The sequence below is a fragment of the Mobula birostris genome, chromosome 1, assembly GCF_030028105.1.
Source record: "Mobula birostris isolate sMobBir1 chromosome 1, sMobBir1.hap1, whole genome shotgun sequence".
NCBI lineage: Eukaryota > Metazoa > Chordata > Chondrichthyes > Myliobatiformes > Myliobatidae > Mobula > Mobula birostris.
This window is the reverse complement of record NC_092370.1, coordinates 165,957,554-165,981,935: the sequence shown is the minus strand read 5'-3', so window position 1 is coordinate 165,981,935 and position 24,382 is coordinate 165,957,554. Positions and strand designations below refer to the sequence as shown.

The 24,382-nt window shown below is 41.8% G+C and overlaps 1 protein-coding gene across 1 annotated transcript in view; it reads right to left on the bottom strand.

Annotated features, from left to right (window-relative positions):
• LOC140193803 (fibulin-7-like) overlaps positions 1-4,501 on the bottom strand; it is a 52,700-nt gene extending 48,199 nt beyond the window's left edge. The window contains exon 1 of the mRNA XM_072250994.1: positions 4,481-4,501. Within this exon, the coding sequence (XP_072107095.1) occupies positions 4,481-4,501 (21 nt within the window). The remainder of the gene's footprint in view (positions 1-4,480) is intronic.
• Between the last annotated feature and the right edge of the window lie 19,881 nt (positions 4,502-24,382).

The following is a 24,382-nucleotide window of genomic DNA, read 5'->3' as shown; positions in this document are numbered from 1 at the left end:
TTTTTCTTGTTTCTTTTTCTTTTCTGTGCTCCACTCTCATATTTTTTTTTTGTCCGCCATGATGATAGCTACCTATTTTGGGCCCCTCTGCAGCTCGGGCCCCTGGGCTGCAGCCCAGCCTAGCCCTGCCTGAAGTCCGGCCCTGTTGGCCGCATAGGTGGAAGAAGAGAAATCTCTTCGGAGCACCAGATTACACAAACGGCAGGGCCTGGAGATTTAAAATGGAATGCTTTGCAATTGCATGCCTTTGCCTTTCTTTGATCTATAAATTGGAACTGCCTAGGTCTATAACTCTGGAATTCCGACCCCCCCACCCCCCAAATATATGTGTCTTTCTTCCACACTCCCCTCTGAGTTACACCTACTTTTCTGACTATGCACTTGGGCATTTAACCCAATATCTCCTTACGTAGCTCATGTGAAATTGGGTCACATTAATATTTTGTGAAGTCTGATGGGACATCGATACACGTTGTTCTGCCAATTTCAATGCGACTCAAGACCGGGCAGCAGAAAAACGGCTGTTAGAAGCCTGGGTTCGGCAGGTGATCAAACAGGTAGCATTGCCATGCCTAGGGGCCAGGTCAGACTTGGCTGTGTGGCTGCACTACACTTGTTATTAATGCAGATAACAGGCAGACAGTTGGCCATGGTAAGAGAAGGAGCCACAGGCCCATATTTTCTGATGAGTAATAAGAATTATTTGGTCAGGTGAAAGATAAGAGACCAAACACATGGTTTTGAAGCAATCCATAGGAGTCACTTTCCTGTCCAGGATCAGATTAGTAAAAGTCACTTACCGTAAATAAAAGACCCTAAGTACTAGGGATTGTCCTAAACATCTTAAAAGCAATCTCTTCCTCATAGTAAGATTACACTTGATGTTCTTGCTGTTGTCATCAGAAGGTACAGAAGCCTCCGAACTCACACCACCAAGTTCAGGAACAGTTATTACCCCTTAACCATCAGACTCTTGAACCAAAGGGGATAACTTCACTTGTCCCATCACTGACATGTTCCCACAACTATCATGGATTCTTCACCTCATGTTCTTGGATATTTACTGCGTATTAATTATTATTCCTTTCTTTTTGTATTTGAACAGCTTTGGCGCCTTTTGAACCTTGGTTGAATTCCCATGTTAGTGCATCTTTCACTGATTCTGTTATGCTTATTATTCTTTTGTGGATTTCTTGAGTATGCCCACAAAAAATAAATCCCAGGGTTCTACATGATGACATATGTACATTGATAATAAATTTACTTTGAACAAATGCCCCTGTATTCTGCATTCTGCCCCTTCATAACAAGTTCTCTACGCTTTAAGTGGCAAAAGACAACTGTTTTATCCAATGAACTGTGGAAAACTGGGACTCCTCTCCATGAAATCTGTTGGGACTGGACCAAATGAAGGGTTTGTAGGTCAAGGGTATTTGGATTATGGAGGTACTACAAACTGGCAGGAATACCCATGGGTTCGAGAGCTCTATAAAACAGTCAACACTGCTAGCATCTCTAGCTAAAATACTAAACCATGAGAAAGGAAAACAGGCTCAGACAAATTTAAAGAAGGCAGCCAAGACCACCGTGAAAGGTGAAATTGACTTGAAATGCTGAATGATCCATAACTGTTCCTTTAAAAATGTATACACTCTGTGGCCAGTTTATTAGGTACACATGCTCCTTAATGGAAATATCTAATCAGCCAGTCACGTGGCAGCAACTCAATACATAAAGGCATGCAGACATGGTCAAGAGGTTCAGAATGGGAAAGAAATGTGATCTAATTTTGACCATGGAACGGTTGTTTGTGCCAGAAAGGGGGGGGGGTGGGGGTTAACTATTTCGGAAACTGCTGCTCTCCTGGGATTTCCATGCACAATAGTCTCTAGAGTTTATGGAGAATGGTGCGAGAAACAAAAATAAATCCAGTGAGTGGCAGTTCTGTGGGTAGAAATGCCTTGTTAATGGGAGAGGTCAGAGAATGGCCTGACTGGTACACGCAGGAAGGCAACAGTAACTCAAATAACCACGTGTTACAACTGTGGTGCGTGGAAGAGCATCTCCTAATGCACAATATGTCGAACCTTAAAGTGGTTGGGCTACAGCAGCAGAAGGCCATGAACAGAAACTCAGGAGGTATCTAACAAAGTGGCCACTGAGTGTAAATCTCACATGTTGGTTCAGTTAGTAAACAAGGGAAACATCACACAACAGGTTAAAGTGGCAAGTGAAAGGCTGCTTGGAACATCAAATTAGTTGGGAGCTATACTTCCAAGGACAGCAGTCCAACAATTTAGCTCATTCACTAATATATCATTCACTCAAAACTTGATAATAATGTATCAAACCTCAAAATAACCACTGGCATCTTAGCCACGAGAGCAATTACATACTCTTTGGAATCAGACACTTTCCCAGAAGCCCTGATTCTAAACCATGGGCTGAAGTCCAGCAGACTGCTATCGCCGTTGGTGTTGTGAGGACCAAGTGTCTCTATGTATCAGGTAGCTTTCTAAAATGACATTCTGCAAGACCTTTTGTTGTTAAAAAAAGAAACAGGAATGTGTAAATACAAGAGGTTCTACATCAAGGAATTTGCATTTCTTATGACCTTAAGACTGCACAAAGTGCTTCACAGCCAACAAAGTATTTTTGCTTTAAGGCACATTTGCAATGCAGAAAATGTACTTGCCACTTTATACACATCAGGGTCCTATAAATATCAATGTGGTAACAGCCAGATAATCTAGACATGTTGGCCTTGGGGTAGCTATCAGCCAGGACTGTAGGAAGGGGTTACTTGCTCTTTGAAGTAATGAGATCTCTGATGGGTCAGGCAACAACATGGATTACACTTCTAAAATTACAGTGGATCTGACCATACACTCAGCATTCTGACACACTGGTAGCAAATTATTCCGCTGAGCTGCAGCTCAGAATGGATATCATGAGGATTCACGCTATAGACCAGAATGAAACATCTGCAGACTGCTACAACGGATGCGTCAAAGTGCTACAGCTCCTTCTTGCACGGCCAGCTTCACACAAGACGACCAAAAACACAGGGCTTGTTTGTTATGAAGGCTGTTCTAATTTTATTTCCATGACCTGAACACAAAGCTACTGAGGTGAGTAATATATGATGAAATATGAAAGAAGGAGGCTCCCATAAGTCTCCAGTCAGCTGAAATATACCCTTAAGCAAGTAGACTGAATGCATAATGGAAAGCTCACAACAAATTTGCTGACTTTTCAACAACATGCCTAGGCACCAAAGCAAGACAATTATGAATGTTTAACACTTTCCTCCCCTACAGCAGTAGGCAAGAAGAGTTGTGTTATACCAACAGCAAATCTCAAAACCTTATTTTACCCTTTTGTGCTAACTGGAACGAACAACACAATGAATCATTGGATTTCCTGTTCTTAAAATAAAATGGCACAGCACTGAAGCAAAGTACTATACTGGAAGAATGCAAACGAATCCTTTGTGATTTTTCTTTGGTTGATTTAAAGTACCAATCCCATATAGATTACACTGGTACAACAAATATATGCAGATCAAATCAGACCTGGCCATTAAGGGTAAAGGAGCGAAGTCTAAATCTGTTTGAAGTTTTGGAGAAAGAAGTACAGTATTTGTACTTATTTACCACCTTTATAACCTCAGAACATCTGAAATTTTACAATCAATAAAGCTCTTCAAGGAGCATTGTGACCGTTGCAATATTTTGCACTCGGGCCTGAATGACTTCCGCCTAGGTGCACCCACCCCCATCATTGCAAAGTGCTTTGAGAGACTGGTTCTATCACATCTGAAATCCTGTCTGCCCACTACCCTGGACCCCCATCAATTTGCCTATCGCACCAACAGGTCAACAGAGGACGCCATCTCCACGGCACTTCACCCTGTCCTGACCCACCTGGACAGCCCCAACTCTTACGTCAGAATGCTGTTCATTGGCTTTAGTTCGGCATTCAATACTGTGATCCCCTCCAAGCTGATCGTCAAACTTCCCCAGCTTGGTATCAGCTCATTCCTCTGCAATTGGACCTTGGATTATCTGACTAACAGACCCCAATCAGTTAAGTTAGACAACCTCTCCTCCTCCACTCTCACCCTGAACACCGGCGTGCCTCAAGGCTGTGTGCTGAGCCCTCTTCTACACTCCCTTTTCATCTATGACTGAGTTCCTGTACATGGTTCTAACTCCATAATCAAGTTCGCAGACAACACCACAGTGATTGGCCTGATCAGAGGGGATGATGAGACGGCCTACAGGGACGAGATCCAGCACCTGGTCACGCGGTGTGCCGACAACAACCTGGCCCTTAACACCCAGAAGACCAAGGAGGTCAATGTAGACTTCAGGCATGCTAGGAGCCACACTCACGTCCCCATCTACATTAATGGAGCTGTAGTGGAGCGTGTATCAAGCTTCAAATTCCTTGGTGTCCACATTTCCGAGGATCTCACCTGGTCCCCGAACTCCTTCATCCTGATCAAAAGGGCGCAACAGTGCTTTTATTTCCTGCGGAACATCAAGAAAGTTCACCTCTGTCCCAGGATACTGCGGACTTTTCCCACTGTACCATTGAGAGTATACTCACCAGCTGCATCTCAGTGTGGTATGGCAATTGTCCCGTATTGGACCGCAAAGCACTCCAGTGTGTGGTGAAAACTGCCCAGCGGATTATTGGCACCTAATTTCCCACCATTGAGAACATCTACCATAAACGCTGCCTGGGCAGGGCGAAAAGCATTATCAAGGATGCATCTCACCCTAACCATGAACTTTTTACTCTCCTCCCATCCGGTAGGCGCTACAGGAGCCTCCGTTCCCACACCAGCAGGCACAGGAAGACCTTCTTCCCTGAGGCTGTGACCCTGCTGAACCTCACATCACAGCGCTAAGCAGTACTGCACCCATATTGTACTGTCTCAGTACTTTTATATTTGTGTGCTGCAGCACTTACTTTTTATTCGCAGTTATTTTGTAAATAACACTATTCTTTGCATTTCTGGTTAGATGCTAACTGCATTTCATTGGCTTTGTACCTGTACTTGACACAATGACAATAAAGTTGAATCTAATCTAATCTAATCTAATTTTGGAATCCTGGAACCAATTTTGACATAGCAAGCATTCACCAACAACTCTCCAGGAATACCAGTTAAACCTTTAGGCAATGAGGGTTGCACATTAACCTGAACAGTTGGGAAGACGTTGCTGCTCTCTTTAGAATAACTCCTTTGGATTTCTTGCGATTACCTAAAATGATATATTGAAGGAGAAATCAGAGCAAATATGCAAGAAGGTTTTCTGACAACTACAAAAACACCAAGCCAGTCGTAAGGAGAGACTGTGATATCAACTGTTAGTACATCTTGGAGCGTTGAAGTTTGGAGTTCAATTCTGCTCTCATCTCTAAGGAATGCGTACCTCCTCCCCATGGAATGTGTGGGTTTTCTTCCGCTGCTCCGATTTCCTCCCACATTCCAAAGACATGGCAGTTAGTCGGTAACTGATCACTGTAAATTGTCCTGTGGTTAGGCTAAGGTTAAATCGGGGGTTGCTGGGTGGCTTGGCTCAAAGACGAGAGATAGATAGATCAAGCAAGCCAGTGTAAGTGTTACAGGGCACAGAATTCATGCAACCACACACTGATAGTCTCCCCCTGTGTACTTTCCCTGCAAAGGTGCTTCTCAATATCCTTCCAAATAGTTAGTGCCCATTGAAAGCTGAGTAGTGTAAACAGACCTCTTTGCTTTCTTAATACTAACAGAGATTTTGATCTTGATCCTTATTACTAATGTTATGGATACAACACCCAAACCCCATGTGGTCAATTGCCTCTGCTGTTCGCCAATCTTCATTAATTGGTTTATGTAAATACACTATAAACATACATTAGGCTGCTTATACTCTCTCTAGTTTGATTCTGTCCGCCAACCTTCCGGTGCCATTTATCACGACCAATTGTTCTGGCATAAGTTTCTCCTAATTAATGCTACCTTCCTTGCCCCATCCCTGCCAAATTAATATAATCCTTTCTCCACTACACGACTGGAATTTTCTGAGAATGTTTTGTTAAGATGATCAGGACCACATCTCTCATTGCTTCTGTCCTGACGAAGGGTCTCGGCCTGAAAAGTCGACTGTACCTCTTCCTAGAGATGCTGCCTGGCCTGCTGCATTCACCAGCAACTTTGATGTGTGTTGCTTGAATTTCCAGCATCTGCAGAATTCCTGTTGATCTCATTGCTTCTACCCACTCCTGAACTGATCCCAACACTCCAAGAGTTTTAAAAACCGTCACTGCTGCACCATCCCTTGAAGCACACAGTTACGTAAGAAAAACAGGGGGAAACAGCTGGAGGTTAATAAAGCAAAGAAATCTCAGATGTGAAAAGGAGAAATACAGAAACGCTCAGCAGATCAGGCAGCATCTTGGAAAAAGAAACAGTTCATGTTCCATGTCAGAGAACTAGACAAGAGAGAAGCAAGTCAAAAATAGATGGGGGAGGGGATTAGGTAGAACAAAGGAAATATCTCTGGTTGGGTAAGGTAGGATTATGCGATATGGCAGATAAGACCATTTTGGGCACAGTACGGTGGTGTAGTGGTTAGCACAACACCGTACAGTACTGGCAACCTGGGTTCAATTCCCACTGCTGCCTGTAAGGGGTTCATATTCACTCCCTGTGATCGCTTGGGTTTCCTCCATGTGCTCCGGTTTCCTCCCACAGCCCAAAGACAAACCGGTTGGTAGGTTATTTAGCCATTGTAAATTGTCCCATGATTAGGCTAGGGTTAAATTGGGGGTTGCTGGATGGGGGCAGCTCAAAGGGTCGGAAAGGCGTATTCTGCACTAGATCACAATAAATAAAGGTTACTAGAATCAGATTAGGATAAACTGTCTGTGTAATGTGATGCCAGTGACACAGATCAGAATGTACAATAAAAAAAGAAAAGGAAAGAAAACTGTTAATGATTAGTGTCTTTTTTAAACTGGAGAGAAGTACATATCGGATTTCACAGAAATTAGTACAAGGACCATTGTTTTCCTTAATACATGGGTCCTCCCCAAAGTTACATCCTCATTATTCAATATATTTTATTCCAGATAATTGTTCATAACCTGAACAAGTTAGAAACACAGCTACGAACTGAATTCCATACAGAAGATCCCTGCAAACCTCCACAGCAGAGAGCAAATCTAACCCCCCAGTCTCCCAAAGGTCCTTAGTATCTACAGGCTGGACACAGAATGGATATGTGTCAGCTGGGGAGGACCTGTTTATTAAAGATCTGGTAACAATTACCAAATGACACAAAACTTAGAACTGTAGTGAAGTATGGGGAAGACAATAAAAGACTTCAAGGAGACATACAGGAGAAAGCTCGGAGATGAAGAGGTAGGCACACATTAGACTTAGGAAGTATATAGTGTTATATTGCAAAGGGAAAATTGAGAAGAGACAACATTTTAGGGATAATCTTCTGAACAGGTTTAAGAATAAAGATCTCAGTATATATGCATATTTTACTATACAACTGGCAAAGCAGGTCAGGGAAGTGAGCAGAAAATCAAACTGGGTCTTGGGTGTCATAAACAGAGACACAGTGCACAAGGAAGTTGTGATAAACCTTTATAAATCTGTGGCCTGGCCAGCATCCACTTCTGAGTGTCACACTTTTAAGAAACACCTAAAGGCTTTAGAAAAGTGCAAAACAAGATTAATGAAATGGGATTGGTGTAAATAGCCATTTTGGTTGGCATGGTGGAGCTGGACCAAAGGGCCGATTTTTATAATTCAATGTATGTATTAATCTGTGAAAATCATTCCTGAAAATATGGATATAAGTTAAGTGAAGTGACTGGAGAAGCTGAGGTGTTCTCTGTGGCACAGGGGAGGTCGGAAGAATATCTGATAAATGGATTTAAGATCACTAAGAGCACACATACAATGTGTTAAAAGTATCAGTAGTGTCATAAATCAGGAGATGAAGCTGACAGGCAAAGGATTTAAAACTGATGTGAGGAAAAACATTTTTATGCACAAGTGTTTAAGGTATGGAATGTTCTGCCAGAGAAAGTAGTGAAGGGATATACAATTCAAAGTAAGCTGGACAACTGCTTGAAAGGAAACAACAGTAAAATCAGACTATGGGCAGGGCTGAATGGAGTGTGCTCATAATTCGTATATTGTACAGCATGACTCAGCTTTCAGACAATTGCATTCAGGTTCAGTCATTTGACAGTGAGAGGGATGAAACCAATGGGGTTTATGACAGTGGCTCAACACAGTATCAGCATCAGACAATAGAGTGTCGCAATTTAAGGGGAATTTAAAGGTGTGGGAGAAATGAGAGCCTGGCAGAGCCAGGTATCAGGAGTGTACAGGGAAGCTGATGCAGTAGGTTCAGGTAATGTCAAAGGCGATCATCTCAGTGAGAAAAAGGAGGAAGCCAAGGAAGGATCATGGACATTTTGTGAAAATGATACAGAAGCTGTTGCAAGTGATTCTCTAGCTATAGCTAAATGAGAACAGACCCAAACAAGCATCGTGGCACCCAGATAGATGACGACCAGGAGTGGGAGGAACACATGTTCAATTGTGCCAAAGACTCCAGACCTGTTAGGCAGGGTCTGACCTCCTTTGCCACACAATGCTTTCCATTACTTTGATCATTGTTTCCTTATTCTGACTGGGCCTCAAACTGCATTAGAAAGTGAACAAACTACACACGAGTCACCAATATCGTCTGGAACACCAGGGGGATATTCCCTGCTCCTCTATCATCTATGTTCATCCGAGCAAGAGTCAAATATTTGTTCAGCATAATACCCTGACATCTCCTAAGGGCTGAAGATGGTTGAGACCGCTTTCATGAAGCTCATACAAACTTGCTTCCGCAAAAACACCAGCAGGCACAGATGCACGGGAACACACCCTTCTTCTGGCCAAGACACCCACAGGGATAATGGCAACCATGCATTTGGGTGCAAGACCAAACTGAATTTGGATTTTCATGTTCCAGAACTTCTGCATGTCCTAAGCATTTACAAAATATTTCATACAATTTCTCTTGAAGCTTCTACCATCCTACCGCTTCCATGGGCCATTCGGACCTTCCCAAATTGCTTTATTGCCAATTTCAAACAGCAGACACTATTGCAATACAACGCCACAGGTGCCAAACTGCAAGCTTTTAAATCCACCTGAGAAAGCCAATGGGGCATCAGTTTCAAAAACACTAGAAAGTCTGCAGATGCTGGAAATCCAAAGTAACATACACACAAAATTCTGGAAGAACTCAGCAAGTCACGCAGTGCCTAAGGAAATGAATAAACAGTTCAGGCCAAGACTCTCTTTCAGGACTGGAAAGGAAGGGGGAGGATGCCAGAATAAAAAGGTGGGGAGGGAGGGGAAGGAAAATAGCTAGAAGGGGATAGGTGAAGCCAGGTGGGTGGGAAAGATAAAGAGCTGGAGAGCGTAGGAATCTGATAGGAAGGAAGAGTGGTCCTTAGGAGAAAGGGAAGAAGACGGGGACTCAGGGGGAAGTGAGAAGAGATAAAAGGCCAGAGTGGAGAATAGAAGAGGAGAGGGAGAGGGAAAAATCCTCTTACTGGAAAGAGACAATGTCTATGCCATCAGGTTGGAGATTACCCAGACGGAATACAATGTGCTGTTCCTCCACCTTGAGGGTGGCCTCATCGTGGCACAAGAGGCGGCCATGGACCAACATGTTGGAATGGGAATCAAAATTACAGTGTATGGCCACTGGAAAGTTCCGCTTTTGGTAGATGGAGTGGAGGTGGTCAATGAAGCAATCCTCCAATTTATGAAGGGTCTCGCCAATGCAGAGGGGGCCGCATCAGGAGCACTAGACACAATAGATGACCCCACCAGATTCGCAGAGGAAGTGCTGCCTCACCTGGGAGGGCTGTTTGGGGCCCTGAATGGAGGAGAATGGAAAGGTGCAGCACTGAGGCTGCTTATAGGGGTAAGTGCCCGGCGGGAGATTAGTGGGAAGGGACGAATGGACAAGGGAATCACAGAGGGAGCAGTTGCTGGAGAAAGCAGGGGGGCAGGGTGGAAAGATATGTTGGTGGTAGGATCCCTTTGGAGATGGTGTAAGTTTGGGAGGATGATGTGTTGGATGCAGAGGCTCGTGGTGGTCGGTACGGACAAGAGGAAATCTACCACTGTTAAGGTGGCAGGAAGGGGTGAGGGCAGAAGTTCAGGAAATGGAGGAGGAAGGGAAGCCCGTTATTTGAAGGAGGCCATTCTGATGTCCTGGAATAGAAAGCCGCATGCTGGGAACAGATGCGGTGGAGATGAGGGAACAGAGGAAAGGAAATAGGTTTTGTTACTGGAGACTGGATGGGAAGAGGTATAGTCATGATAACTATAGGAATCAGTAAGTTCATAAAAGATGTCAGCTGACAGTGTCTCTCCAGAGATGGAGACAGAGAGGTTGAGAAAGGGAAGGAAGTGTCAAAAATGGACCAAGTGAATTTGAGGGCAGGGTGGAAGTTAGAGTCAAAGTTGTTGAAATGAACAAGCTCAGCATGCGGTATGAAGCAGCACCAAAGCAGTCATCAATGCAGCAGAGGGTGAGCTGGCAAGCATTACCAGGGAAGGCTTGGAACATGGACTGTTCTGCATAGCCAACGAAGAGGCAGGCATGGCTGGGGTCCATGCGTGTGTCCCTCTGAGTCTGGAGAAAGTGAGAGGAGCTGAAGGAAAAATTGTTGAGAGTGAGGACCAGCTCTGCCAGACGGAGAAGGCTAGTGATGGAGAGGAATTGGTTGGTTCTTTTATTGAGAAAGAAGCAGGCAGAGCTTTAAGGCCTTTGTGATTAGGGGGAGGGGATCGATGTCTATTTCCCCCCCCCAATTATGAAGGGACTGGACATCCATGGTGAAAATGAGGGGGTCAGAGCCAGGGAATTGAAAGTTAGTGAAGGGATCAAGAGCAGGAGAAGTGTCATGGATGTAGGTGGGAAGGGACTGAACCAACAGGGATCAAATGGAGTCATCAGTTCAATGTTTCTTGTAGAAAATGGCACAGAACACAGCAAGTGCTGTTATGAACTTGGAGGCTTCAGCTCTGTGGTCCAATCATTACAAGTTAGTTCACCTACATCTCGCTCAGATTCAGATATACAAACAACTGAACCACAGCTGTAAGTAAAGATGCTATTTGCAGGCAAGTACACTGATTACAGGGTGTGGTACAGTGGTATGTGCTTTCACTCTGTCCCTTTCCTGGACTTACCATCACCACAATCAGTTACAGAAAGCAGAAGATAGCTCTGCCGTTTAAGAATCTGCCACCAGAATCACAGTAGATCAAGACAATGCTATTTCCAAAATTTATGGTCACTTTAGAGATAGAAGAGATTGCAATGCTGAAATCTAGAGTAAAAACACATTACTAGAGGAACTCAGCAGGTCAAGCATCAGCTTTTGGGGGGGGGGCTGGGAGGAGGGGGAGGAATTTGCAAAATCCTTAAGTGGATTTTGAGTTCACTGCTCTCAAGTTGTTAATATGGGAATAAATAAAACTAGGTTTTCCAATAAGCCACTGCAGATTTCCCACCTTGAGTGTTAGGAACCTGGGGTGGTGAAGTGTTGGGGGGGGGGGAACGCAGGAGGGGGGAAGTGGATGGGAACGTGAGGACAACAAAATGGTTGCTTGACATTCAGCATTGGCATGATGGACTAATATTTTCATGCTGCATGTCTCAATGAGCACTGTAGTACTATAAAATGGTCCTTTCACCGAATTTATGGAACTAAGAACACTGCTGTCCCCATTCAGCACTTGCCTGGTCATAGGGACAGGAAAGAAACTGCACTAAAACCACACCTTACTGACATTTGGGGTCCTGAAGACCTTATGGCTAATGAAATGTTTCTGAAGTCCAGTCACTAACATAGAATAGGAGACACGGTCACTGGCAGTCCTACAAACAGCAATGAGTAAATAACCAGAAAATCAGTTTTAGTAGCATTAGATAAGAAAGAAGCATTCACCTGGACTCCAAACTTCCTTGAGGTTTACACATCTGTGTTTGTTTAGTTGTGCCTCAAATCATCTGATTTTAAAAAAAAGCAGCAACACCAAACATTTTAATTCCAGTTTCCATTCTCATTCCAACATGCCTGCCCACAATTTCCTCTATTGCCACGATGAAGCCACTCTCAGGTTGGAGGATCAACACCTCATTTTCCGCCTGGATAGACTCCAACCTGAAGGCATTAACACTGATTACTCCAACCTCTGGTAATTTTCCCCCTCCCCTTCCTCAAATTCCCCCCTCTTTCTTCTCCTCACCTATCATTACCCCCTGATGCCCCTCCTCCTTCCCTTCCTCCTATGGTCCATTCTCCTCTCCTATCAGATTCTTTCTTGTCCAGCCCTTTATCTTTTCCACCTATCAACTCCCAGCTTCTTACTCCATCCTCCCTCCCCCATCCACCTGGCTTCACCAATCACCTCGAAGCTTGTACCCATTCCTCTGCTCCCACCTTCTTATTCTGGCTAAAAGATCGGCAGAGCATCATTGGGCCTGTATTGTGCTGTACTGTTCTATGCTCTATGTTCTCTCTTTATACAGCATCTTCCACAACTTCTGGACTTTCCAAGGCATTTTGCAGCTATTGAAGTGCTCTTGATGTTTGAATTCTATTGCAAAATTGACCAAATGGAACAAAGCTAAGTGTAAATGGAAGAGTTACAGGGTATACGGAAAGAGGGAATGGGGATGATTGGCTGGGATGTAGTACAGACCCAAGAAGGTTGACAGACCTCCATCCTTGTTGCAGTCAGTTTGCCTGTAGGTAAAAATCACACAGTAAGCAACAATATAATAACCAGGGGGATTTACCTCTTCCACCTATTACCTTTTTACTTCATCCCTCCTCACCCCCACCCACCCACCTAATGCTTGCCAGCATGTACTCCTTCCTCACCCCCATTCTCTTATTCAGATTTCTGCCCCCTTCCTTTCCAGTCCTGAACAAGGGTCTCTGCCTGAAATGCCAAACTGTGCATTCCCCTTCATAGGTACTGCTGAGTTCCTCCAGCATTTTGTGTGTGTGTAGCTCCAAATTTGGAGCTCTCCCTCAGTCGGCATACCTCCTCTGTTCAAGCCTCAAATGGAAGCTGGTGGTTTACCACTGACAAGGCAGGCATCACTGACAAAACTGATGTCCCTCCATGCTCAAGTGCAGCTTCTATCCTGTTGTCATCAGAGTCTCAAATGATAAGACGGACACTTGACCTCACACTCCACGTCCTTGTGGACTTGCACCTTAGTGCAGTGCAGGCGGACAATTGCTCTGTAATTTTATTATTGTTTCCCCTTGTACAACCTTAATACTTTGTTGTAATGAAATGAACTGTACAAAGTTTTTCAATGTACCTCGATATGTGACAATAATAAACCAATCTCATCTTTCAGTCCAAATGTTGCACATTATTTCCCATCCAGAAAACTGAACACAAGCAACAAACTGGCATTCCCTGTGCAGGACTGAATGAATTGTAATTACATTATTATTGCCACATGTACCAAGGCACAGTGAAAAAGCATTTTTGTTTGTATGCCTTCCAGAAAGACTGCTGCAAACACAAGTACGTTCAGGTAGTAAAACAGAAAAAGAGAAGACAGAATATAACAGCACTTGCATTGGTGTAGGTAATGTTATCATTAAAGTTACTACAGCACGGAATTAGGACCAGGAGTATGCCAGTTGAACCTTCTGCTCTGCCATTCATCAAGATCATTAATCTTCTCCCTCATTGTCTTTCGGTTGTATTATCTCCAATTCCTCAATTCCTTTGAGATCCCAGCTTCCTTTCAGGAAGGTCCCCAACAAGTGGTTCAATCTCTCAGCCAACCACACTGAAACAGGTTCTCTTTACATTTCCCTTTTCACTGTTGGTGGGAGTTTACTGTGTGCAAATTGACAGCCCTGCTGCCTCTACCATATCAGTCCTTATATTTTCTAAGTATGTCATTGGTAATCAAATCAATGTGGAACATACTGAGGCTTATAGGTTCAGCTTTCCCCATTCACTGCTATCAGCATGTTTATCACAGCCTCGAACCATTTGGTCTACCTGTGCCAAAGTAAATGATGCTTTAAACTCCAACATAAACACACTCTTCAATTGCTCAGTCACAGTACAATGCACTCATTCTTGTGCTTCTGTGTTCCAGAAGGCTTCACAACCTTGAGGTTTTCGGACAGATCTGTGCACAGTGCACACACACGTGAAATTACACCCACTCTCCCCAAACAAGCACACAGGCCACAGTTGTATTACAAGATCACCTGTCTAAAAGGTGTCTGGTAGGATCAAACTTACAGTTCGCTCTGTACCTCCTACACTATTCATGTAAGGAAATGGTCCCATTTTCTGGTGGACACAGCCAAATATCTCTCAAGAGGAATGAAAGGGCCAAAGATAGACCAATAGCTTTTTGACAAGATTTGAATGGTACCATCCAATAGAAACCTCCGACCGACTACAGGTGTAGATATGGTGACACAAGTTTAGGCTCTAGCACCAGTCTGTTGCAACATTTCCCACACAAAGCACATATTAATGTAGTTAGAACATTAATAAGCATCTCCCAACATTCAGTAACCAAGGGGTAGCGTCAAGAATAGCACAATTTCCATTTTACCAAGAAGAGTAGAGAAAGATCAAAGGTCTAAGCAATATTGCAGTGCAAATGAGAACACTGATATCATGGGCCCAATAACACTTTCTGCAGTTCTTAATTAACTAATCAGAAATATATTAGGATTCACAACGTGACGATTGTATTCTGTGCATTCTAGGTTACAATTCCGCTGAAATGCTTAATATGCCAGCCAGTAACCTGAAGTGCAAAGAACCTACTTCACTGCACATCTGCAAATGCACCTCAGCTTCCACAGAAGTGGGCACGGTTTCGCTAATTCTCGGCTTAAATTTCACATAGGTGCCTATGCAGATTCCAACTTAATACAAAACTCGAAATCACACTGAATTTAAGAAAGGGCTAAACTATAGACTGCTTTGGAATAACGGAAATTATCAAATGCAAGTCAACCTGCACGTTCAACTCACTCGTGGAGGCCAGATGTTTCACACAGATCATTACGATGCTATGTAGGGGCCCGTTAGAAGCATTACTATTTCTTCACGATAACAATCAGTGTATTGAAACTACCAGCAGTGAATTCCAACACATTAGCTTGAAGTTCATTAAAGACCGTTATTCCTTCTCTCCGAGAGGTGTCACATGCACACTTCCCGCAAACAAATCCTCCGCATGCTTTACATCTCGAGGGGGTGAAAACAGCGAAGAAAGTTACTTAGCAAACTCGAACGTTAATAAATTCAAATCTTTCTTGCCTACTGCACGTGAACGCAGCTCTAAGCTGTATCCCCCCCCCTCCCCCCAGGTACAAGCCTCCTTACCTGGTCTGCACCAGAAACTAGTTCTAAAATACATAGCATCATCCAGCCAAAAACTCCAAAGATCATCTTGAATCTGTCAAAACCCAAAACGTCTCGAAGGCGCCGACTTCTGCAGGTTCCTCTTAGAAAGAAAGTCCTTCTAGGCGTGTTTTGTTCTTTTGTAGAACTCTTGCTCCCAAATGAGGGTTGAAGTTTTGACTTGGTCTGGTCCGGAATATTTATCGTCCGTGCATCTGTGTGGTTTGCAAATCCAGGGAATTAGATGCTGCGAGTTTGATTGACAGAAAGCTCTGCGAGCGTGTGTGCGGAGAAAAACGTGGGTGGGGTGTGGTGCGAGCAGGAATGAGTTTTGCGGGGATTTGGAAATTTATTTTTTTGCCAGTTATTCTGGGCAGGAAATCCACGCTGTGAAATAATGCCAAACGCCTGAAGTTAACCGGTTTCTATTTATTTAGACTGTCACGCCTTGATGGCTGTTCACATCTCTTACAGATCAAATACCCTGTCTGAACATAACAAATTTGTTTTATATCCAAGGCAGCAATACACTGTTTCTGTTAAAGGCCATTCAGTATGGGGAGAAAATACATGTTTGAAAGAATATCGAAAAATTTATGACAAGTTCAGAAGCAACGTTAAACCTGGAAATAAGGATTTCCTGGAAACGGACCGAGGTAAAATGCAAACTGGTTTATTATCACATGTACCTTTGCATACCGTCCATACAAATCATTTTATCTTATCAGGGCATGGAGTTAGTACCAGAGAAAATAATAATGCAGAATGAAGTGTTACAATCACAGAGAAAGTGCAATGCAGTTTCTCAGTCAGGTGCAAGACCGCAATGAGGTAGGTTGAAGTCAAGAATTCATTTTATGGTAGGAGGGACATTCGATAGTTTTATAACAGCGGGATAGAAGCAGTCCTTGCACTTGGTGGCACATACTTTCAGGCGTTTGCATTTTGTACCTGATGGGAGGGGGAGAAGAAAGAATATCTGGGGTCTGGGGTCACGGTCGGTCGTCTCTGTATTATGCCGGTTGCTTTACTGAGGCATTGAAAGGTGTAGAAAGTTTAGAGTGATAATATAAAAAGATTTCTCCCTGCTTATTTTTAGTCATACATAGCTCAGGGTGGCACAGGCTGAAGTGTGAAACAGGCCAGTCAGTCCACTGAAACCACACCAGCCATCTATCACACACTGATTCCACTTTCTCTCCCCCACACTCCCCTCAACCACCCTCAGATTCCGACATCCCAAGGACAGTTTACAGTGGTCAATTAATCTATCACTCTGCATGTCTTTGTGATACAGGAGAAAATCAGAAACCTCTGGAGGAAACTTTCGTGGTCACAGGCAGTGCATTCAAACTCCATGTACATAGGAATGTCAGGATTGAATGCAGGTCGCTGGAGCTGAGAGATAGAGACCCTACCAACTATTTACTCCAATAAAGGTGTAAAGTACTGTTTGCTACAATGCAGCACAGACAGTTCAGCACCAGTATGGGGGTAACACACCAATAGCAATGGTACCTTTTTGATCATATGTTAAACTGTGGCTGTCATCTGAGGTGGATGAAAAGGTGTGATCACCATTTGCAAGAACAACAAGGACCAGCAATAATATTGATATTCCCCTCAGAGCTTCGGCAACATATGTGAGATCTTACAGTGCAAAAATTGCTCATTGCAATTCTGACAGCACTGGGCGTTGGGAAATATTTAACTGGCTGCAAAGAACTTTGAAATATCCAGAGCTGATTAAAATGAAGTGCAAATGAAAAGCATTTCATTTCCTTAATAGGAAGCAATCATTCAGTTGCTGTGATGTTATAAAATAGCAAAAAGAAGAATTTCAGTGAGATAGGTCTGATTAACAAGGTTTGTGAGGGACATGATGAAAAGGGTGTGTGTGTTGCACTTCCAAGAATGAGTGTGATATAGTGCTATCATGCTCTATGGAATGAAAACTCAAGTTCAAGTTTATTGTCATTCAACCATACGCATATACAGCTAGACAAAATATCGTTCCTCTGGGGCCAAGGTGCAAAACACAGTACATACAGTCCCACACAGCTCATATAGTTATGATCCAGCACATAGTCACAGAATAATATTAGTACAAGTTGCATGGCCTGAATATTTACAGCTTGGCATAAAGTGTGAGGTGCATTTGTACATCAGACAGTATAATGTTACTAGCAGTATTATAATAGAAACAAGTAGTGTAAATATGTGAAACAGCAGTGATAAAAGATGAAAAAGTAACCAGTCCGATCAATGACCAGGGCATTCAGGAGGGTGTACTGAGTGGTAGCAGTGTGTTATGAAGTCTAACAGTAAGAACAATATACTAATACCTATTTTATTCAGTTCAATTAAAGAGATCACCAGCTGCTCACTCCCGTTCAGTAAAATATTGACCATCTCCCTGTGTAGTTACCCCCCAAATAAAACACCAGTTCCTTCGCAATTAACCTACCCACATTTCACAAATTGAATAAAGTCATCGAATTCACTGATTCATCCCAATTAAATAGAACAAGGCTAATTCTTTCCCAGTCACCATTATGCAATCAAGTACAAAGATAACAATTCATTTGCATTCAGGATAAGAAATAGAATATAAATGAATAATTATGTCCAATTTATGGTAAATTGTAAATTGAACAATTCTTTCCGTTCACCACAATCCCATAGTGCTAAAGTGAATACAGATCAATTTATGATTGTAAGATATCTACAAGATCCTAGCATTATGAGACAATATAAAGCATCATTTCCATATTAAGTAAAATATTGATAATCATTTCATTGTCCTTTACTATAATTAATAAACATCAGAATACTAATTCCCTTCCATTCACAAGTAAACTGAATTGTCAAAGATAAATTATCTTCCTATTTGTCTCAATTTAACAAAATTCCCCTAAAGAAAAACCATTTCTTTTCACCTCAATTAAATGGAATTTCAATAACTTGCTCTTATCTCATTCAGTAACATTACAGTTCACCTTTAAACTCATCACAATTAAAACAGACTTCATAAAAGCCTCGAATAATTTACTATAATTAAATAGAATTCAAATTGAGCTACAGTATTAGTTTACCATGCTCCTTAACTTAATGAATTCCCAATAATTCAATCACCTTTCAACTCATTGCATTTCAACAGAACATTTGCAAATCTAATTCCATTTGGATTAATTAAATAGAATATTGCTAGATTAGTTCCTATTCACTCCAACCAAATAAAGCAGTCCTCTCCTAATTCACTTCAATTAAATAAAATATTCAAATAGATTTCCCATTGATTGTAATTAACAAATTAACAGAATCAATCTCTCTAATATTGCCATTGAGGAACAGCAGAATGATCATTTTTGCATCCATCTGAATGTAAGAAAATTAGCGCAATTCTATTTTGTTTGTCATATTTAAATAGAATTCACAATGGCTTCACGTTTGCTACAATTGAACTATTTCAACAGACTTTCCAAATTGCTTTAATTAGTAGATAAGCCTCCACTTCATTAAACTAACCCCTTTTCAATGTTTCTATTTCATTGAATTCTAACAGAACAAATCCCTTTCTCATTCACCTATTTAAACTCAAGGTTATTAATTCAGCACATCACTGAAACCAGCCGACCCTCCATTGTCTTTCCCTACACTTCCCGCTGCCTCAGTAAGGCAACCAACATAATCAGTCCTGGTGAAGGGTCTCGGTCATCGATTCCATGATGAACTATAAATCTACCCAGTCCCATCGACCTGTACCCAGACCACGGGCCTCCATGCCCCTCTCATCCATTTACCTATCAAAATTGCTCTTCAATGTTGAAAGCAATCCAAAATCTACCACTTCAGCTCATTCCACACTCCCACCACCCTCGGAGTGAAGATGTTTTTAAATTTGTTATTTAGTGATACAGTGTGGAGTAGGCCCTTCCAGCCCTTTGAGCCATACCATCACCCTAGCAACCACCGACATACCCAGTTAACCCAAACCTAATCGCAGGACGATTTACAATGACCAATTGACCTTCGCTGCAGGTCCTTGGACTGAGGGAGGAAACCATAGGACGCAGAGAAAACCCACGCATTCTACGGGGAAGACGTACAGAGACTCCCTACAGAGTGGTGCCGGAATTAAATTCCGAACTCCGGAATACCCTGAGCTATAATAGCGTCGCGCTAACCGCTCTGCTACTGTGATGTGCGTGAGTTCCCTTTTGGACAGTTCACCTTTCACCCTTAACCCATGACCTTCAGTTCTAACTTCACCCAACCTCAGTGGAAAAGGCCTGCTAGCATTTGCCCTGTCTGTACCTGTATATATAATTTTATATACCTCTATCAAGTCCACCCTTATTCTCCTGCACTCTGGGGATTAAAGCCCTAACATATTCAATTTTTCACTATAACTCAGGTTCCCAAGTCCTGGCAATATCCTTGTGAATTTTCCCTGCACTGTTTGAATCGTATTAGTATCTTTCCTACCAGTCAATATGGAATAAAATTCATTCCCATAGAATTTGTGTGAAAAAGAGAAAATAAATCAATTTAATTTTTTCTTCAACTTGCATTTCTTGAAGCATGTGCAGATTACACATCTTCACCACACAGAAAATCATGATATGCACCATTTTCTAGGAACACAGCCCCTCTGTAATGCTGGGATTACTTGCATTGAGTTTCATCTGTCACTTGCTTGCCTAGTCAAACAATCCATCTGTGTGTGTTTCCCTGTCTATTGCTATTTGCCTCATTGTTTATCACAGTTCCAGCTTTGTATCATCTGTAAACTGGAAATCTTACCCTGCACATGTGTTTCCAAATTTTAATATATATTCAAAAAACACTGGCCTCTGGGTAAAATCATGTCCGCTTCCAAAAAACAACCACTTACAGCTGCCCTCTGCCTTTAAATGAATATACAGCCCACGCAGCTTCTGATCATTTAGTCCCATCGACCTCAATTTTGGTAACTAGCCATTTGCAAGGGATTTATCAGACATTTTCTTAAATTCCATATGGATAGCATCTATTGCCCATCTTCATTTATCTCTATTACAACATCAACTATTCAATCCTATTACTTAAACCAGATATCCTTTTAAGAAAGGGGTTCCCAGCCTAGGGTCTACAGACCCCTTGGTTATTGGTAGGAGTCAGTGGCATAAAAAAAGGGTTCTTAAAGTCTTCTCAAGTCAAACTGCGTATTAAAGATTTCCCAGGTTATTATTTCTAGAATCCAGTACAATACTGAAGTGGCCCATTCTTCATGTTTTTGGGTTAGACTGGAAGTTAACAGCAAACTATTCCATCATTTCCATTCCCATCTCTTTCAGCAACCCAAGAGCTATCCTCCCTGAATTTGATTGTTTGCTTGCTTTAAGCTGAGCAGTCTTTGCAGTAATTGGAGCAATGATGAAGGCCTTTGACCTGAAGTACTGCTCTATTTCTCTCACCAGAGATACTACTTGACTTGTGAAGGCTTCCAGCCTCCCTTGCTTTCTTCTGATATTTCTACTTCCTTTATCGATTTTCATTACCACCATGTCTCTACTACCTTTTTTTCCACTGAGGTGCTTCCCAGCATCCTCTTGGTAAAATTCAGCTTTTCTTCAAATTATTCTAATCCCCTTCTTATTAATTAGTGTGATGGCACAGAGCTCGAGTCTCATTAATATTCTGGGGGCATTAGCTTGAATATGAGCATGGCATCTGAAGGATTTAAATTGACGCAATTAAAATGACCCATGACTTTCTAATTCACCCCAATTAAATTCAACGCCAATTGACCGATTTCTTCTAATCCTCTGCAATTTAAAAAAAACGAACCAAATTCTAAACATTCACTTCAATTGTTTACGTTTAGAATAATCCAACATATGTCCCATACAGTTTAGTTAAATAACCCAGTCATTCGGATTCATTTTGATTATACTGATTAATATATCAATTCTTATTTGCCTCAATTAAACAGAATACCCTGCCATTTCACCTTGATAGTATTAAATTTAAATAGACAACTAGATTCCCTTTCAGGAGGCACAAGAGATGACAGATGCTGAAATCTGGAGCAGCAAATAATATGCAAAAAGAACTCAGTGGGTCGATCAGCATCTCTGCAAGGGTTTTGACTCAAACCATGGAGTTCCTTTCCTCTCGTACAGGGGTTCCCAACCGAGGGTCCATGGACCCCTTGGTTAATTGTAGAGATCCATGGCATAAAAAAGGCTGGGAACCCCTGCTCCCACAGATGCTGCTCGACCTGCTGAGGTCCTGCTGCAGATTATCTGTTGCTTTCTGTTCCCATTCCCCTTATTTTTCAGAACTTGAAAAAATCAATGCTTTATCATTCAAATTCATGAACTCATACCCAGTCTTTAGTCTATTAAAGTGGAACATGAAGGGTTTGTAAATAAACACGACCAACCTATGGTCTCGCCATTCAATATTGTTAGGTATTGACCAACCATATTCCCAAACAACCAGTTTCATCGATTGTCCACGGTCCAACATCCTTCTGTTTAAATAGAATAAGTAAAATATTAAGCAAAGCAATTGTCTTTTCATTCACATCAATGAATATATCAATAAACAATTCAGTTCACACTTCAGAGTCAACGATAGTTTCTACCACTCTAGTTCAATGGGTTCCAAGGTGAATGATGAGACCACTTTTTTTTCCCCTATAGTCACTAGTGGAGGATATGCAGGACAAAGTAGATGCTAAGGTACCTTAGCATTTACCTCAAGTGGGCTGCTTTGTATTTGATGGTGGTACTGAAAACATATCCAGCCAGGTTCACACTGTACTGATCTGTGCTTCATGGACAGTGGAAAAGATTTCACAAGGTATAGGATGATACACTCATCATAGAATACCAGCCTCCAAGCCACCTTGGTGTCATAGTATTTATGTGGCTGATATTAAATTTCTGGCCAACTATGATCCACTGTGCATCAATAAAGTGAGTCTCAGGGAGGGTAATACTATTGAATTAGAGAAGTAGTTCTTCATTATACAGTCGTGCACCATACACGTTGTCTTTAAACTATCTGTATTTTGGATATTAATAGGTCCCATTGATACTCTCTACTGTACTTTCTGCAGAGCCTCTGCACATGGTACATCCATTTCCACCAAAACATGCTGCACTTCCACAGCTTTCTTACATATAGGACACTCTGGATAAGCTGATGTCCTGCACAGTTGTTACAATTTAGCCTAATGCCTTCTTCACATTTGCCTCAATCATGTCACATTTGCCACAATCATGTTCTCCCCTACATCTACCACATGCCTTTTCACACTTACACAAAGCTGCCACACAACTAAACTTCTGGCATTGAAAACATCTCAGAGGCACAAAACCTATAACCATATAATTCATAACCTAAATTAACCCTATCCGGTAACTTCCTACGCCCCACCAAATTTAATCAACACCAATAATCTATCTGCTCTAATATCACCACAAACCCCTTTTAAAAGTTTAGGTTCACAACTATTCCCCCAACTAAATTACTTTTATCTTGGTCCATGGATACATCTAGAGGCACTCCAGAGATTACTCCCCAAAGCCACTATAGTTAAATATAATTCCTTGTATTACTTTCCTTCCTCCCACAGCTTCTCACATTGCTTACAATCTTTACCAAATACTATGTCCGCTCCATATCTTAAAAGTTTTATGCCCACAGTATCTCCTAATGCTTTTTTTTTCCCCAAAATCCTTACTTAGTCTACTTAGATTGATATCAGAAGCAGGTCAACATTCAAAACTCAACAAGAACTTAAACTATTCCTTCCTTATCTTATTTAAATGCTGTCTACTGCCTTCATTATTGGACAATAAGCCACTACTGTACAGTCCTCAACCGGCTGTTTATTCTTCTGGTTTTCTGGAATCTGCCATTCTCTTCCCGCCATAAAACTGCTGTCACCCAATACCACCTCGTGTTTGCTACCACTGTCTTCCCTGCCATCTCTACCCCTATTCTGCCTGAGAGAAGACTCCCAACAGTTGGCTTAGTCCTTTGCACTAATCTCAATCAACAGTTTAGAGTCTGCTGAGCCCAAGCAGTACGTCCGGTGGCAGCCTGCACCAGGTGCCAAAAACCATTGAAGACACCAGTTGAGATTCTAGATAAGAAGTTAGGTTCTCTTGTGTTGGAAATGGTTGTAGATTTTATGAAAGTTAATTACCAATTTTCAGTCAATCTGGATCGTTGCCCAGATCTCCTTTGATTTACTCAGGTAATTAGAAAATCAATAGAATAATAATATGCACTTGGTTTACTCCGGAAAATTAGATCAACTACAGAACAATGATCAGAAATTCATCTAAGTGAAATAGAATTCTAATAAAGCAGTCTCCTCACGTTCACAGACATTAATTAAAATATCAATAGATTAATCTTTATGGTATTTATCCATAGTAAACTGAAATCAAGTTGAGCAATGCCCTTCCAGTTTACTTCAACTAAATATTCAGTAGTAGACCAATTCCTAACTCATTCACTTCTTAATTAAAAAGATTAGTAGACTAGGATCACCGCTAAAATATATTTGAATTTGATTATGCTCTTTCCATTCAATATTTGAAGTTAAATCCACAATTAACTGTTATGAGTTGTAAAGACCAAGAGATACTCCATAAGCAACACTTTGCATGTTGCAGTACTCATTAGCCCTGGTGTCAAAGAAATGACATTCTCCCCATCTACTTATCAGTTTTCCCCACTACAAAAGCTTTTAGATTCTCATGAGATTCCAGAAGGGCAGAGACAGCAACCAGTCATAACAGGTTCTGTAGTCAACAAAACCCTTGGATCCCTTTTATTTAATCCTAATCCATAGTAAAA